The following is a 17765-nucleotide window of genomic DNA, read 5'->3' on the forward strand; positions in this document are numbered from 1 at the left end:
AAATTGTAGGCTATGAGATCAATATATAAAAATCAGTTGTGTTTCTACACATCAGCAATGAACAATATGAAAATGAAGTTAAGAAAACAAATTCATTTACAATAGCATCAAAAAGAATAAAGTACTTAGGAATAAATTTAATCAAAAGTGCAAGACCTGAACCCTGAAAACTATAAAACATTGTTGAATGAAATTAAAGAATACCTACATAAATAGAAATACATCTGTGCTTATAGATTAGAAGACAATACTGTTAAGATGAAATTATTTTCTAAGTTGATCCAAAGACTCAAAGCATTCCCTGTAAAAATCCTGATGGCCTTTTTTTTTTTTTTTTTTTCAGAAATGGAAAAGCAAAACCTAAAGTTTACATTGAATTTTAAAGGGGCTGTAATAGCTCATACAATCTTGAAAAATAAGAAAAAGGTTAGAGGACTCACCACCTCCTGATTTCTAAACTTAATACAAATCTACAGTAATCAAGTCTGTGTGCTAATGGTATAGAATTAGACATATAGATCAATAGAAGTCCATAAATAAACCCATACATGTATGGTCAACTGATTTTTGACAAGAGTGCCAAGACCTTCCACAAGGAAAGAACAGTTTTTCAACAAGTGGTGCAGAAGCAGCTGGATATTCATATGTAAAACAGTGGATTTTGACTCTACCTCACACCCTGTGCAAAAATTAACTCAAAATATCAAACATCTAAATGTAAGAGGTAAAACTCTAAAACAGAAGAAAACATAGGTATAAATTTTTGTTATCTTACATTTTAGATATGACACCAAAAGCACAGGCAACCAAGGGAAAAATATATAAACTGGACTTAAAATTTAAAACTTCTGTGCACCAAAGGACACTATCAAGAAAGGGGAGGAAAGGGTCAAAATTCCTCTGTCCTTTGGGCAGGGCACTAGATGTGTTGATGGCAGCAGCCAGTGGGGGACAATGGCAGATAAACTTTGAGTAGCCTGGGGTCTGGAGGAACAGCTCTGCCTTGCTCATCAAAGGAGGAGCTACACTTTTGCCAGGCATCTCAGTAGGGGCAACATCAACAGCCAAATGAGCTGCCCTCTCACACACCACAAAAGACAGCCATGGGGCATCTTGCTCAAAAGGGCACTGTAGGTTTCTGAAGAGAGCTATAGTCTCCTATATGTTTAGATCTCAGAGTCCTGCTTGACTCTAGCAATTAGAGGGGGCAGCTCTCTCCCTCGAGGGCAGATCTCATCCTCGACGTATTTAGAATCGTATACTAACTAAAGCTGCGCCCAATCCATGATCCAGTTCAAATCCTGATTGGATTGAAATTATATACCTCATGAAAGTGAGAAACATACCTCGTTTTATTGTGCTTCATAGACATTGTGACTTATACAAAATGAAATTTTGGGGCAACCCTCCATCAAGCAAGTCTGTGGTACCATTTTTTTCCAACAGCATTTGCTGATTTCATGTCTCTGAGTCACATTTTGGTAATTCTTGCAATATTTCAAACTTTTTCATCATTATTATAGTTGCTATGGTGACCTGTGATCAGGGATCTTTGATGCTACTGTTGCAAAAAGATTATGACTTGCTGAGGGCTCAGGTGATGGCTAGCATTTTTTAGCAATAAAGTATTTTTAAATTAGGGTATGTGCACTTTTTTTAGACATAATGCTATTGCACACTTAATAGACTACATACAGTATAGTGTAAAGATAACTTTTATATGCAAAGGGAAACCAAAAATTTATGTGACTTGCTTTATTGCTATGGTCTGGAACTGAACCTGCAATGTTGCCAAGATACGCCTGAATCGTGCCTGACTGAGGAAAGGGTGTACCCTCTCTGGGAGGAATTATTTACTTCAATTCCTATGACTCTTTTAAACGTAATACTTGATATGCAATTTTTAAAAACTCAAAACATGTGAAGCAACAGGAAAACATGACCCATGATCAACAGCAATTGGCACCCTATCACTTCTTTTATATTCTATTTACCAAAGCAAGTCACTAGACCAGCCTAGATTCCAGCGGTGGGGAAATAAACTAGCTCGTGATGGGTGGAATTCCAAAGTCATTGCAAATGGTGCTGATACAAGGAGTGCTGGAGAATTTGGGACATTAAAAAACTCAGTCTACCACAAGAGTTCATGACCAAGTTCCTCACATATGGTTCACAATGAACATTAGATGTATTCTTCCTCTGTGTTCCTGCCCCCAAGTGTCCATGTTTGTGCCCAGGGAGCCAGGTGAGTGTAGCTCCCCACCACTGCCACTTTAGCAGTGCCTGTGCAGCAGTGCTCAAGGGTCCACCAAGGATCCAATCCAGGGAAACCTCTAAAGTTGCTGGCCTGGTGCTGAGCCAGGCCTGGACACGGTAGAGATTGGCCGAGTTCCTCAGAGGCTTCTGACTACAGTCTGCAGAAGCAGAGAGTCCTAACCTGTCACATCAGTCAATCGTTATGCTCCTTGGAAAAACACTTCCAATGTTACCCTCTCCGTCTCTCCTTTCCTCAGGGCTCAGACTCGGGACAACTGAGCTGGCTGCAACAAGCAGCCTCCAATACCCACACCATTGCTGGCCTCACTACATCTTTCTATTCCTGTGTCCTTGAGGCCATTCCAAAAAGCTTACTATGTGCCCAGTGGAAGGTAAAGCTCCATGACTACCCTGCAAGAAGAATGTTCTTATTGCCCATTTACAGATGATGGACAGGGACGTTCAATGATTTGTGCAAGGCCACCCAGCTGCTAGGAGAATCCAGCTCTGCCAGATTTCAATGCAACTTTTCACATGCAATGACTTCCTAAGTGGTGAGGGCTGGCTTTGCAGAATAGGAGCTATGATGAGCCTCTTAAGTTGGCAACAGCCAGCCTGTCTATTGTTGAGGTTCCTGGCATGATGAGGTTGGCCTGTGAATGCAGAGTGACACTAGAGACACTAGCACACATGTGTCCAGTGCTTCCTATCTTCCAACCCCCACTCCTAACTAGGAGTTTCCTCTCTGCTACCTTCCCTCCTTACCTTCCCAAATACCCAGTAGGCCATTTTGTTGCTGGAGGGCCAATGGGTGTGCCTGTTGCTTCTGCAGGCTCCAAACCTTGCCACAGCAAGCCCTTACCAAGCAGGTCCCGTGGCAGCAACACTGACACCTCAAATGCTCTCCTGATCCAGCCATTTGTCCTGCACAGAGAGGCTGAGACCTGGCCCCCTCAACTACTTGGGGCTTCTGGGAGCACTGAGGAGCCCACAGTGGCCTCGGCACGGAGGGCCTGGGAGAACCCTGGACTGCACAGCCCTGAGGCGCATTCTTCTGACTCTCTGGCCCCAGGGCTTTGAGGTGGCCTTTGGAGTCCGCTCCGCAGCCCGCAGGCAGCACCCGCAGAGTCGGAGAAAGTGAGCAGGCGACCCGGGGCTTGGCTCCGGTGGGACATCCCCCCCCCACCCCGAATTACCGCGGGCGCCCAGGGTAGGGGCCGCATCGCTGCCCCAACAGGCAGTGGTGGGGGAGAGGGTCCTGGTCCAACGCTGGCGAGGAGGGGAGGTGGGCTCCTGCCTTCGGGATGCAGGAGGGGAGGGCGGCTCCAGCTGCAGAGGGGCAGGGGCTGGTGGGGTGGGGGAGGGGCTCCAGACTCCGGTTTGGGGGGCGTGGGAGGGGAATCTCCAGGTTGCCAGGGTCGGTGTAGGGAGCAGGGGCGCTCCAGGTCCTGCACTAGGAAAGAGGGTGGCAGGACCCCTAGCTAGGGGGTCTGGGAGGGGCGGGGAGGGCTCCTGGCGACTGCGGGGGTTTCAGATGGTGGTGAGAGGGGCTCTGGCTGCTATGGCAGGATCAGGGGCGTCGGCCACGGCGAAAGAGGATCTTCTCGCTGCGGAGGTGAGGGGTGCACGGGTCGGGGGGCTCTGAGTCGCTGCAGTGGAGAGTGGGGAACGTGAAGTGGCGGGAGAAGGGCGCCAGGCCGCCGCTGTGGGGAGCGGTGGGGCAGGCTGTCTGGTACTAATGTCCCTCTCTCCCCTCTGCAGCAGGCGCAGAGACTGCGACAGTCTGCGCTTCCCTGTCGGATCGCCGCGCACCCTCCCCCCAGGTCCCTGCGATGGCACTGGCGGTGCTGCGGGACTGGTGCGGCTGGATGGGCGTGAACGCTCAGCGCTCTCTGCTCATCCTGGGCATCCCGGAGGACTGCAAGGACCAGGAATTCCAGGAGGCCGTGCGGGCTGCCCTGTGGCACCTGGGCAGGTACCGAGTGCTGGGCAAGGTCTTCAGAAAGGAGCTGGGGTCCAGGGTTGCCTTGGTCGAGTGTGCTGAGTATTTAAACCGAAGGTTGATTCCTCGACAAATACCAGGCACGGGAGGGGCCTGGCCTGTGGTCTTCCTGCCCCAGGCCCCCGATTCTGAGTCACAGGATAGACCCAATTTCCCTGCCCAGCCCCAGAGACCAGCATTGGTTGGCAGGGCAGGTGAGGCAGGAGCTGCAGATGAGGCAGGAGCTGAGGGTGAGGCAGGAGCTGAAGACACGGCAGGAACGCCAGGTGAGGAAGATGTTGCACAGGAAGTAGAGGTCACAGGTGAGGCGGGAGCTGGAGGTGAGGCAGGAGCCCCAGGTGAGGAAGCAGCTGCGGGGGCAGCAGCAGCCATAGTCGAGGCGAGAGCCGGGAGCCGGCCATGGAGGCAGGTCTTGCAGCCTGTGCTGGAAAACATGGGCTCTCAGGGCCTGAGACCCTTCTCTGGGCTGGAAGAGCCTGGCCCCGGGGAGGAGTCCTTTGAGAGCTGGCTGGACCACGCCAACGACATGCTGTACCTGTGGCGCCACGTGTCTGAGAGGGAGAGGAGGAGGAGGCTGGTGGAGAGCCTGGGCGGCCCCGCGCTGGATCTCCTGTGTGGCCTCCTGGTGGAAGATCCCGACATGGCCGCACACGACTGCCTGGCCGCGCTGGTGCAGGCGTTTGGGAACGAGGACACCCGGGTGACCGCACGGCTGAAGTTCATGACTTGCGCCCAGCGGCCCCAGGAGACTCTCTTTGCCTACATGATGCGCCTGGAAGGCCTGCTGCAGTCGGCCCTGGAGAAGGGGGCCATCCACCCGGCCATCGCAGACCAGGTGCGCGCCCGGCAGGTGCTGATGCGGGCCCGCCCGAGTGCTGCACTCCAGAACAGGCTGAGGAGGATGAGGCTGGAGAGGAGACCCCCGGGCTTCGTGGGGATGCTGCGGCTCATCCGGGAGACCGAGGCACCGGAGGCTGGCCCAGCGGGCAGCGAGCAGCTCCAAGTGGAAGAAGAGGCCCGCGTGAACCCTGGAGACCTGGCAGGTGCCCCAGCTGTCCCGGCCCAGGAATATGGTGCCCAGGCCTCCTCAGCCCAGGAGGTCGTCACCGGGGGCACCACTGCAGATGGAGCCAAGGCCTCCCCAGCAGGTGAAGGGACCGCCCAGGGTGCCCTTTCCAAGGAAGGTAGCACTGAGGCCACCCCAGCCTGTGAAGAGGCCAGCGAGGCGGCTCCTGGCACTGGTGAGGCTGGTGAGGCTGCCCCTGAAACCCACGTTGCCTCTGGGGCAGCCCCTGCGCCTGGGGAGACCAGCAAGTCCTCCTCTGCCACTCAGGGAGACGAAAATCCTCCCATCCCTGCAGGCCTAGGTCAGGCAGCTCCCTCAGAGGCCCCTGGGGCCCCCATCCCTGCCCGGATGGACAGGGCTTCCTGGGGAGTAGGACCCTCAGAGGCCCCTGGGGCCCCCTCTCCTGCCCAGATGGGCAGGGCTTCCTGGGAGTCAGTACCCTCAGAGGCCCCCGGGGCCCCCTCTCCTGCCCAGATGGGCAGGGCTTCCTGGGGGGTAGGACCCTCAGAGGCCCCTGGGGCTCCCACACCTGCACAGATGGTCAGGGCTTCCTGGGAGTCAGTACCCTCAGAGGCCCCTGGGGCTCCCACCCCTGCCCAGATGGGCAGGGCTTCCTGGGTGTCAGGACCCTCAGAGGCCCCTGGGGCCCCCTCTCCTGCCCAGATGGGCAGGGCTTCTGGGGAGTCAGGACCCTCAGAGGTTTCCGGAGCCTCTACCCCTGCCCAGATGGACAGGGCTTCCTGGGGGGTAGGACTGTCAGAGGCCTCTGGGGCCCCCTATCCTGCCCAGATGGACAGGGCTTCCTGGGAGTCAGTACCCTCAGAGGCCCCCGGGGCTCCCTCTCCTGCCCAGATGGGCAGGGCTTCCTGGGAGTCAGTACCCTCAGAGGCCCCCGGGGCTCCCTCTCCTGCCCAGATGGGCAGGGCTTCCTGGGAGTCAGTACCCTCAGAGGCCCCCGGGGCTCCCTCTCCTGCACAGATGGGCAGGGCTTCCTGGGGGGTAGGACCCTCAGAGGCCCCCGGGGCTCCCACCCCTGCCCAGATGGACAGGGCTTCCTGGGAGTCAGTACCCTCAGAGGCCCCTGGGGCCCCCTCTCCTGCACAGATGGGCAGGGCTTCCTGGGAGTCAGGACCCTCAGAGGTTTCTGGAGCCTCTACCCCTGCCCAGATGGACAGGGCTTCCTGGGGGGTAGGACTGTCAGAGGCCTCTGGGGCCCCCACCCCTGCCCAGATAGGCAGGGCTTCCTGGGAGTCAGGACCCTCAGACACCCCCAGGCGCCCCCAACTGCCCAGATGGGTAGTGCTTCCCGGGAGGCACCAGGAGGTCCTGGCTGTGAGCCAGAGAACCTCAACCAGGCAGGAGACCAGGAGGCTGAGGGGCCCCCCGAGGAGGGGCTCAAGCCCATCCCAGAGGACCCGGGAAATGAGGACAGGGCTGTGGAGATGAGCCCTCCCAAGTCCTCCTCGGGTCAATAGGCTCAGCAGGCCCAGGGCCTCCCTGGCCTGGAGGCAGGTAGAGGCCAGGCCAGGCAGCCACCTCGCCCCAGGTGGGGAGCAGGGTGGAGGGAAGGGCCAGCCCAGCCCAAAGCAACTCCCTGGGCCCCCCATCACCTGCAAGAGACCCCACCCACCACCATGAGTCCTTCCATGTTAGACACCAAATGGGGCGGGGAGAGGTGCCCCTCCCCCACCATGGCAACACCACACCAGCCTCAGCCCCAAGCCCTGCCAACTGGGGCAGCCAGCCCAGGAGGATCCCTGAGTGCCCAGCCCCGGCCTTGGTGAGGGCCACCTGAAGACGTCTGCCCCCACACTGCCCTGGGAGATGTCAGGGGCCATGTCAAGGTGCCTGGGCCTCCGAGAGGGGCCCCTAGTCACCGTCCCCTGGGGCAGGCTGCTCCCTGTCCTAGGAAGCCCATAGGAAGCCTGTGTCTCTGTGGCCCCATAGTGATCTCCTCACCACCCCCACACCAGCCCCCGTTCCCGTGCAGAGCCCTGAGGTGCCCGTGGACCCAGGCCGGGTGTCCCTCCTACCCAGGCCGCCACCTCTGGGCCCGGCCACGTGCCCTGAGCTCAGGGCACCAAGGCTCTGCTCGCTCTGGCCCGGTGTCGTGAGCTCCACGTCCGCTGTGTTGGAGTAGATTTAGGCCAACCGCTGCTTGTTCTTGTGGAGATGTGTGTGTGTTCTTCTCTGAGCAGTACCCCCAGCCCAGCCCGGAGACCCCAGCCCGGTCCCAGGAGACGGCGGGAAGGACAGATGGACGACGCCCACCTGGTGGCCTCGGGAAGGAAGAACTGGGCCGGGGAAGGTCAGGGGCTGCGGAGGGTCCTCGGGGACCATGCTGTGATCTGCCATCGCTGCTCCTCGTGACCCCTTGTCCTGGGCTTGGGGGAGCGTTCCCCGCCGTGTTCTCCAGTGTCCTGGACTGTCCTGTGGGGGCCAGAGGGCAGGGCCAGGCCCCAGGATGTGGGCCAGAGGTGGAGGGGTGCCCTGGGGGCAGCAGTCATTGCTGGGGTCCACCGTCCTGGCCAGAGGCTGACCGTGGGGCCCTCAGGAAGGGAGACTACGCGGGGAGGGCCACAGCATGGTGGGAGGCAGCTGAGACACCTGGTGAGGGACCCCGGGAGGAGGAGGGGGCTGAGATCTGTGGGCTTTAGTGGCCGTTAGAAGTTCCTGTCTGTGTGGTCATTCCCTCTTTTCAGTTGTTTCAGTCAATGTTTCTCTTTAATAAATTTCGTTGAAAGTTTCAGCTGAGTCTGGCCTCTGCTGTGGGCATTTGAAGGAAGGGTCTACTGGGGATGGGGGTAGGGGGAGGTGACAGTGGCCTGGGACCTCGAGTCAGCACTGGAGTATGGTTAGAGCAGGGTCCAAGAGGGTCTGTGTGGTCTCCTGGGCTGGACGGATCTGTATGACGGACTGTGGGCCCAGTCAATGGCTGGTTGGGTGGCTTAGTTTCAAAATGTTTTTACAATCCACCATGACCTGGCTTGTAGACACAGGTAAAGGAACTCAGCTGAGCAGGCTCTATTGTGCCAATCAATAGTACTCTGGTGGGTTTGGGCAGGGCTTTGGGTACCTGGAGTATACACTGAACGCCCAGAAAATAAATTGATTAGACACTGAAAGGAGTATAAGGGACCGGATTCAGGATAGTGTCATGGTTTGATGCTCCAGCATAGATTTACTTTTAATAGCGCCTCCGTTTATTGTCACTTCTATGCAGTGTCAAGAATTATTTTCCTCGAGCTGTCACACGATCTCTGAGGGCAAGAAGCAGATTCTGAACTGGGGAGGAAAATAGTGGAGACAAATAGTTCCCACCTGAGCAGCAGGGACCTGAGCAACCGTCAGAGAACATATGCGTCTGGGTGCATTCAGGTCTAACGGAGACTGCCCTGTGTGCGCCTGCGCGTGCGCCTCTCTGGCCCGTGCGCGCTTGGATTCCGCGTGAGGGCGCCTGCGCGCGCCGCCATTAACTGCAGCGGCGAGCTTGCCTCGCGGTGCCTGTCGGGAAACGCGACGGTTCGCAAAGCGAAATGGCTTCCCTGGGCACGAGAGGCCTCGGAGGCGCTTCTCCCGCGGCGGTGCCCGCGCCGGCCGCCAGATGTCGCGCGAGGATCACAATTGGGCCGAGCCGCCCCTCAGCTCTCGGGCCGCCCGAGGCTGCCGCTGCACTTCCCCCGCCTGGCCCGGAGGGCCCGGCGGTCCCACCGGCTTGGGGTTGAAGCCGCCCCCCGCCCCGCACGCCCGACCACGTGTGGACCACCGCGCCGCGGTGAAGGGGAGAGCAAGGGAGCTCGGTGCCCGCGAGGAGCCGAGAGGGGCTCCTGCGGCCCGAGCCCGCTTGGTAGTCTCTGGACCCTGGGCGCGGGTCTTCAGAACCGGCCGGGGCACGAGCTGTGGACACGCGGGGAGGGCAGCTGGACGCTCCAACCACGAGGGACCACTCACGCCCACCCCTAGGAGGACCTGCCTGCGCTGGGCTGGGGGGCTTCCTGGGGGAGGGGCTTAGTTCCCAGGAGTTAGGCGAGGGAGGGTGAGGAGGCTCATGGGGGTGGGCAGGGAGATCTGCAGAGCTTTGGAGCGTTTGACTAGCTCAGAGATCGTGGAGCCTTTCCTTGTTTAGTGGTATAAACCGAGTGAAAGAGAAATAAGGGAATTGCCTGGTTACCGAGTTGCAGAGCTAGGCTTCTTAAGTCTAGACTTCTGCCCCTGTCATCACATTATATACTGCTTCCAATTTGTGAGTAGTTCCTACCACCAAGGCTTTGATGACCCTGGTGAACCTGTTGCTCTAGCTGTTGGTACAAACGTGAGGGAGGGGTGCCTCTTAAACTGTCCTATTTGTTATCTTACCTCCTGCCCCCAAGATGCTTATGTTGGTTCTCCCATACTTTTATTCTATTTAGAAATCTACTGTTACTATTTATGCCCAGACAGACCCTGTGTATCATTTAACTAAGGCTCATCTGTTATACTTGACGTGACATGGTTGTGACTCTTTTGTTGTGTGCCTGTCCACAGTGTCTTACTGGTCCACTGACACTAAGGCAGGTAGTTTCTGTGCTGGCATTGGTACCACGCAGCTGAGAGGGCTCAATGTCATCTCCCTTTCCATAGTCAGTTTCTTCCTCTCAATCTTATTTGACTTTTATTCCTTCTATCAAAACCTCTCCCTGACTTAAGGACATGCACAACACAGGCCATTTTGAGATTTATCTTTAAGTCCTAAGAGCCTCCATTTCCCAGAGCACCAGCAGTGCAGGGAGGATTACTGCCTCCATTCCTTATTCTCCCTGGAAACTGACCTTTTCAGCTAGCCTTCCCTCTTTCCCATGTGCTCCATGTTGGGGAAAACTGATAAGAAAGCCTGGGTGCTTCCTCTTCTGGCACCAGAGGGAGATTCAAACCATTGCATGCTCCTGACCACCTCTGAGAACTCTCATCTAGGTCCTACCTCCTCACCATGATAAAATCCCAGGACAGTCTATTCCTTGCTCTCACAAGCCACTTTGCAACTGGTTGAGAGGCTTGTCTTGCTCTCTTCCAAACCTTCAATTATGTAAGTATTGAACCATTTCTTGCCTTCTTGGTGTTTGTGTAGTATCATCAGTCTCCACACCCAAACCACATCTTAGGTGGTGGTCTATCTGTATTTCAGGTGACCATAAATTTGTGAAAGTTACGTTCAAGTCTGTGAAACTATGCACCCCACACACACACAACTAAGAGAATATATTAGAAACAATATCACAAGAGGCATGGCAGAGATTAGAGCCACTCTTAAAGATCTGAAAGATGTAGGGTGTTGGTCCTCATCATACGTCCATTTACTTTGCCAATCTGTTCACTGCAGAAATTGGGTGATTTGGGAAGAATGACTATATAATACCCCAGGCTTCACCAACTAGTAATTTCAGTTGTGGACCTGGTATTGTTGCTCAAGCAGATTAATAGGGCCTTAGGTCCCTGGTATGTGGCCATTGATTTGATGACTGCATTTCTTTTTATTCCAAACCATCAAGAAAAGAGGATTAGAAGCAGTTCTCAATCATGTGGACAGACAAAAAAATCTTTATTTACAATTTGCTTCACTACCATGTTAACTCTGCTACCTCTCCTTTCTCATAATATACAATAGCCAAGACATGGAAACAACCTAAATGTCCATCAACGAATAACTAGATTAAGAAGTTCCATTGTATGTATGTATATATACATACGTACATGCAATGGAATACTACTCAGCCATTAAAAATAATACAGTAATGCCATTTGCAGCAACATGAATGGACCTGGAAATCGTCGTTCTAAGTGAAGTAAGCCAGAAAGATAAAGAAAAATACCATATGATATCACTTATATGTGGAATCTAAAAAAAAAGACAAATGAACTTATTTACAAAACAGAAATAGACTCACAGATATAGTAAATAAACTTATGGTTACCACAGGGGAAAGGGGGGGGAGGGATAAATTGGGAGTCTGAGATTTGCAGATACACACTACTACATATAAAATAGATAAACAACAAGGTCCTACTGTATAGCACAGGGAACTATATTCAATATCTTGTAGTAACCTATAATGGAAAAGAATATGAAAATGAATATATGCATGTATATGTATACATATACTGATTGAATGAATTCAGTATATAATGAATGAATATAAAGAGTATAATGACTGAAACATGCTGTACACCAGAAACTGACACAAAATTGTAAAATGACTATACTTCAACTAAAAAATAAAAAAATATAGTACCAAGAGATGTGGATCATCTAGACAGCCCATAGAACATCACTCAGATCCATTGCACTGGCACCATCATACTGATTGGACAGGACAAGTAGAGGCTTCTGTAAGACACATGAGCTCAAGAACATGGGAGATAAACCTCATGAGGATTCAGGGACCTAACATTTCAATAACATTTTTAAAGTCCAGTAATCAGAGGCATACCAGATGTCCCCTCCAAAGTGAAAGACAAATCTTTCGCCTTGAATCCTCCAGCACGAAAAAGAAAGTAGTGCTCTGGCCCATACACCAGGTGGCACAGAAGTCTGAGAGCCTTGGGAGAGGTGAGGTGCAGGAGAGGAAACTGCCGCAGGTCCAGGCTGCCATGCAAGCGGCCGTGTGGACTGTCTTATCTGACAGACCCCATGATGTTAAATGTATCAGTGATGGGCAAGGATGCATGTAAAGTTCAAAGCTGGCCCCTGTAAGAGAATTGCTACTCAGGCCCTTGGGGTTCTGGGGCGAGGCCATGCCATCAGTATCAGAGATTATACGCCTTTCTAGAAATACTTCCTGGTGTGCTTCTGGGTCCTGGTAGAGACAGATGCTGAACTATGGGACATTAAGTGACTGTGCATCTGGGACTTCCCATTATAAGCTGGGTCCTGTCAGACTCATCAAGTCAAAGTCAAATGGCTGATCAGCAACTGATTGTAGGATGGAAATGGTGCATATGGAATACAATCTGGGCAGGGACAGAGGTATGAGTAAGCTTTTTGAGCAGTAGCCCAGACCCTCATGCTATCCATCGTAGTTACACTACCACTCCTCCCTCAGGTCACGCTATGGCCACATGATTGCATATGACCAGATAAGGGAGAAGGAAAAGGCCTAATCTTGGCTTTGGGATGTATTGGGTTGGTATTTGGGTGTGGTTGAAATGCTGCGACTGCCATCCATTTTCAACTTGTACCCAAAGAATAGGAAGGGAAGATTTTGCCAATGGATAGAGCTTCAAGGGCTTTTTGTTGTTATTGTTGCTTGTTTTTGTTTTGTCTGTGTCCTCGTTTTATGATTTTGCAGCAGAATGCCGGACATAGAGTATAATTGCAAATATTTGGTTGTGCAAAAGAGAATAATGCTTAAGTACAAATGGTAGACATGCTTTTTTTAAAAAAAAAAATAAATACTTAAACAGAAGTCAGTCCTACAAGCACCTGTAATCTAGATCTGGTAGTGGAGCTGCCTCACCTTTGGACCCACAAAATCATCATGATTCCCCTATCTCTGCCATAAATACACGGACCCAGGGTGCCAATGGTCATGATTACAGTGATCCCTTTGCCAGAGCCACACCAAGCCGTCAACAAGGACATTGGAATTTCTCAAAGGTCATTGGTATGTAACAGTTAATTATTCTATATGGTTCTCTTGTCCTGCGTGTCCAGCCAGGTGGTGCCTAGATGACCTTCTTCAGCTCTTGTAAGAAAACAAACAACCCAGTTAAAAATGGGCAGAAGACCTGGAAAGACACTGCAACAAAGAAGACACACAGATGGCAAGTAAGCACCTGAAATGATGCTTTCCATCATATGTCATCAGGGAAATGCAAATTAAAACAACAATGAGATACCACTAATATATTAGAATGGCCAAAATCTGGAACACTGACAACACAAAATGATTTTGAAGATGTGGAACAACAGGAACTCTCATTCATTGCTACTGGGAATGCAAAATGGTACAGACACTTTGGAAGACTGTCGGTTTCTGAAAAAACTAAGCATGCTCTTACCATACGATCTAGCAAGCATGCTCCTTGGTATTGTATCCACCTAAAGGAGCTGAAAACATATGTCCACACAAAAACCTGCACACGGATGTTCATAGCAGCTTTAGTCATAATTGCCCAAACTGGAAGCAACCAAGATGTCTTTTGGTGGGTGAGTGGATAAATTGTGGTACATCCAGACAATGAAATATTATTCAACATTAAAAAGAAATGAGCAATTGCTTTCTTTCCGACTTGGGCCCAGCAGGATGGCTCCCGCAAAGAAGGCTGGTGAGAAGAAGAAGGGCTGGTCCGCCATCAATGAGGTGGTGACCAGAGAATACACTATCAACATTCACAAGCGCATCCATGGAGTGGGTTTCAAGAAGTGTGCGCCTCGGGCACTCAGAGAAATCCGGAAATTTGCCATGAAGGGGATGAGAACTCCAGATGTGCTCATTGATACCAGGCTCAACAAAGCTGTCTGGGCCAAACCAATAAGGAACGTCCCATACCATACCCGTGTGCGATTGTCCAGAAAACGGAATGAGGATGAAGATTCACCAAACAAGCTCTATACATTGGTTACCTATGTACCTGTCACCACTTTCAAAAATCTACAGACAGTTAATGTGGATGAGAACTAACTGCTGAGTGTCATAAATGAAGTTCTAGAACCACAAAAAAAAATGAGCTATCAAGCCATGAAAAGATATAGAGGAACGTTAATTGCACATTACTGTGTGAAAGAAGCCAATGTGAAAGGCTACATCCTGTATGACTCCTAAATCTATGACATTCTGGAAAAGGCAAAACTATGGAGATAGTAAAAAGATCACTGGTTGCCAGAGTTTAGTGGGGAGGAAGGGATGAATAGGAGGAACATGGAAGACTTTTAGGGCAGTGAAACTACTGTGTATGATACTGTAATGGTGGATACATGTCTAAATAAGGTCACAATATGAGGTACTGGGGGTTAGAACTTCACCATGTGATTTTAGGAAGACACAGAAATTTCTTATACTCCACATCAAAAACTTCACTGACCCAAGAATGGTGATTCAGAGGGTGTCTGTAAAAATTAGGATGCTCTTGGCTGTGAGTACCAAAAACGTGACTCTGTCGGCCATGTGAGTGAACTATATTGGGTGTCCAGCCCAGCTGAGCCTTCAGATCATTAAATTCCCAGATCACATTTGCAACCACATAAGAAATCCCAAGAAAGAACTTCCCAGCTAAACTTTCCTCCAGTTCCTGACTCACAAATTTGTCAGCAGAGTAAAATGGTTTCCGTAAGACAGTATGTTTTGGGTAATTGGTTACACAGCAACAGTAACTTAATAGGAAGAAGTATCCAGATCATGTAAAGAACTCCTATGAAGCATTAAAAATGATAAACTTCCCAACTAAGAAATGGGAAAAAACATTATTAAGAATTTCAAACAAAAAGAATCAGAAGTAGCCCCCTAACTAAGGTATTAAACCTCATTTATGATTAGAGAAATTCAAAATAAAGGTACAATAAAATAACAATTGACATCCCTCAGAACTGGCAATATTTAAGTCACACAATATAAAATGTTCATGATGATATGGAGATTGATGGAGGTATAAATTGGTATAGCAAAGTGGAAAACAATTTGGCGATATCTCTTAAAACTGAAGACATTCTCTTAAAACTGAAGACAGTCTTTGACCCAGCAATGCCACTGCTAGGTACAAGCCCAGTGAAACTCTCCAAGAATATTCGGAGCTGCACTGTTTGTGATAGCTGAAAATGGGAAACAACTTAAATATCTGTCAATGGGAAAAATTGATAAATAAATTTTGGTACACACATATCCATTCACCATAACGGATACTATACAGAAGTGAAAATTAATGAATCAGATTTGCATGTATCAAAATGGTGATTTTCACAAACATAATGGTTGGCTAATAAAATGGATAAATATGGAGAACATACCATTTATGTAAAGCTTAAAACATGAGAACACAATACTACCAATTGTTGAAGGATTTATTTGCAGTGGAAGGACAAAGAAATGCAAATGCAGACCAGTGCTTCCCTCTGTGGGGCAGAGAGTGCGAGACAGTTGGGAAGGAGTACACAAGGGGGTGAACCTTTGGTGGCAGTGTTTTATTTCTTAGGTACTACACATAGGAGTATTGGTTACACTTTTCCTTATACATTTTGGATGTTAAATATTGCAGAATGTATTTTTGAAAGTATTGAATTACCAGAAGCTCTTGTAAAAAATTCCCAGGCCTATCTCAGACTCAGCAGAACAGACTCTCCAGTAATCTGCCCCCTGGACGACTCTGCCACTGGTCTAAGCCAGGGGAAGGTCATCCCAGTGGAGATGGCTTTCTTCACTGTCTATTAAACTTTCCACCTTATAAGAGACGTTTATCCATCAGTTACCCAATTTTGGTGCCTTTGTGCTAGTACTATGCAAGGCAATGGGGACATAAAAGCAAATAAGACATTTTTACTGGCTTTAATGGTCTTCTGTTTGAGTGGAGGAGACAATATTCTTCACTGTCCTTTGGGCACAGAGTGGAGGAGCTCCATAATCATACAAAGGTTAACCCCAATTGCAAAAACTTTCAAACTGAACATATTAAAATCTTTCACTTTGAACTTGGAGTCCCCAAATCCTTTCTTCTTGACATCCAGGACATCCACAGATCTGCCTCAGTGCACCTGGCTTGGACCTCTACATGCCTCTTCCCAGAGAAATTCTGGATGCCCCCCTCTGCTTTAGCTGTACTGTCATCTCTCCTCAATGTCTCTTAACTGCCATTTACTCACTTTGTTACTTTGGGCTGGTTGTGTTTCATCCTGAGCTTCACTTTCTGCCTCTGTAAGTTGAGTAGATGATTGAGCCCTCAGGCAAAACTGGGACCAGGATGTAGTCCTCTAGATCATCATGCTATTTCATTGCCTTTCTAGGATCACAAAATGGTGATTTGGAAATTGGCTAGCAAGTATTTTATGAGAGATGGATTCTGAGTAACCTCTTAGATGTTTTTAGGGGAAAAGACACACATGGTAGACTTTGAAAGCGTTCCTGACAAGGTCTAATTCCATATGCCACAAAAAGCAAATCATCACCTTTGGAGGGAGACAATTTTAGATGATTTCCCCATCTTCCTGTGTGATTGAGCTGAAAGGAAACCTACACATGTGAAGTTGAGCCAATTTCCTCTTGAGTAAATGTGAGGATGATTTTTCCTTCTCACAGGGACTATGAATAGACAGAAATAAGGGAAGTAAATTCTAATGTGGATAAAACAACCAGAGAAGAAAAGGTCCCAAGTCTACTCAAAAGGCAATGGGGACCAATTTTGGATCCATCTTCAGCTCTACCTGCAGAAAGGTGCATGACCTTGAACATGTCCCTCAAGTCCTCTGAGCCTCATGAGTCAAATAAGGATAATGTTAATACCCACCTCCCAGGGTTCTGATGGGGGGGGGGGTAAATGAAATAACTCTTATGAAGACATTGTAGGAATGATTATCCAGATTGAGCAGGGAAAAGCCCTTAGGGATCATTTCTACTCGGTTTCTGACAACTGGCAGGCAGGCAAGCAGAATACACCATCACAATATGGGGTGAGAAGACACTTACGCGGTTCTGTCCCACACCCAGTACAAGGTGGATTCTCAGTCCTGGCTGGGTGAGTGCATCCTGCCTGGGCATCACACAAGCCCTTCCTTGTGTGGTGGAGGAGAGCCCTGCCCACACAAGGCAAGTATGTAGTTCAAAAAGTAGGCAGGAGCACGCGCACCACCATGTCCTCTGCCTGAAGGTCAATCACACCATCTCTCCTTCTGACACCTCCATCTGGGACCCCACAGATACATCACAACCCACAGCCCACTGTTCCCAGGGAAAGGCAGAAAGGTCCAAGGGGTTGGGCTCCAAGTGGCGAAAGTAGTTTCCCGACACTGGACTTGCAGCGCACAAAATGGGAAAGGACAGGCCAAACCCAGACATTAGGTCATCATTTTTAGGGCTGGCCACTGGCACTGGGGCAGCGAAACTCCTTTGCCGGTCAAGCACCCACAGCGGTGGTGCCTGCGGTTCCAGGCCCCCCAGGCGAGCTGGGAGGGCAACGTGGGGACGGTGGACCCTCCACTGGGGTGGTGTGTGTGAACACGCATGCACCTATGTGACATCTGCTCTGGGGAATCACACCTGGACGAGGTGCTCCTCACCTAGCCTTGGGACAGGACAGGACCCGTCCTGGGTGGGGAGGGGGAGGGGAAGAGCAGGTAAAAAAGGCCCAGAGGGATACTCCACTCCACTGCTCCCCACCCCCGGTATGAACGCACCTCCTGGCGCCCAGCTGCTCTCTGGTGGTGGGAACCCTGGCGAATGCACCCCTCGACATGCTGGCTCCCTGAGGACACGTTCTGGGAGG

The 17765-nt window shown here is 50.6% G+C and overlaps 2 protein-coding genes across 4 annotated transcripts in view; one reads left to right on the plus strand and one right to left on the minus strand.

Annotated features, from left to right (window-relative positions):
* Window positions 1–5017: 5017 nt before the first annotated feature.
* LOC116661882 (paraneoplastic antigen Ma6E-like) overlaps window positions 5018–17765 on the minus strand; it is a 177598-nt gene continuing 164850 nt past the window's right edge. Inside the window, exon 2 of the mRNA XM_032474703.1 lies at window positions 5018–5464. Within this exon, the coding sequence (XP_032330594.1) occupies window positions 5018–5464 (447 nt within the window). The remainder of the gene's footprint in view (window positions 5465–17765) is intronic.
* LOC102511866 (60S ribosomal protein L31) overlaps window positions 13561–17765 on the plus strand; it is a 30242-nt gene continuing 26037 nt past the window's right edge. For all 3 annotated transcript variants that reach the window (XM_032474586.1, XM_032474589.1, XM_032474587.1), the window contains exon 1: window positions 13561–13988. In XM_032474586.1, coding sequence (XP_032330477.1) covers window positions 13604–13981 — 378 coding nt within the window. In that variant the 5' untranslated portion in view covers window positions 13561–13603 and the 3' untranslated portion in view covers window positions 13982–13988. The remainder of the gene's footprint in view (window positions 13989–17765) is intronic.

Source organism: Camelus ferus, chromosome X, assembly GCF_009834535.1.
Source record: "Camelus ferus isolate YT-003-E chromosome X, BCGSAC_Cfer_1.0, whole genome shotgun sequence".
Lineage (NCBI taxonomy): Eukaryota > Metazoa > Chordata > Mammalia > Artiodactyla > Camelidae > Camelus > Camelus ferus.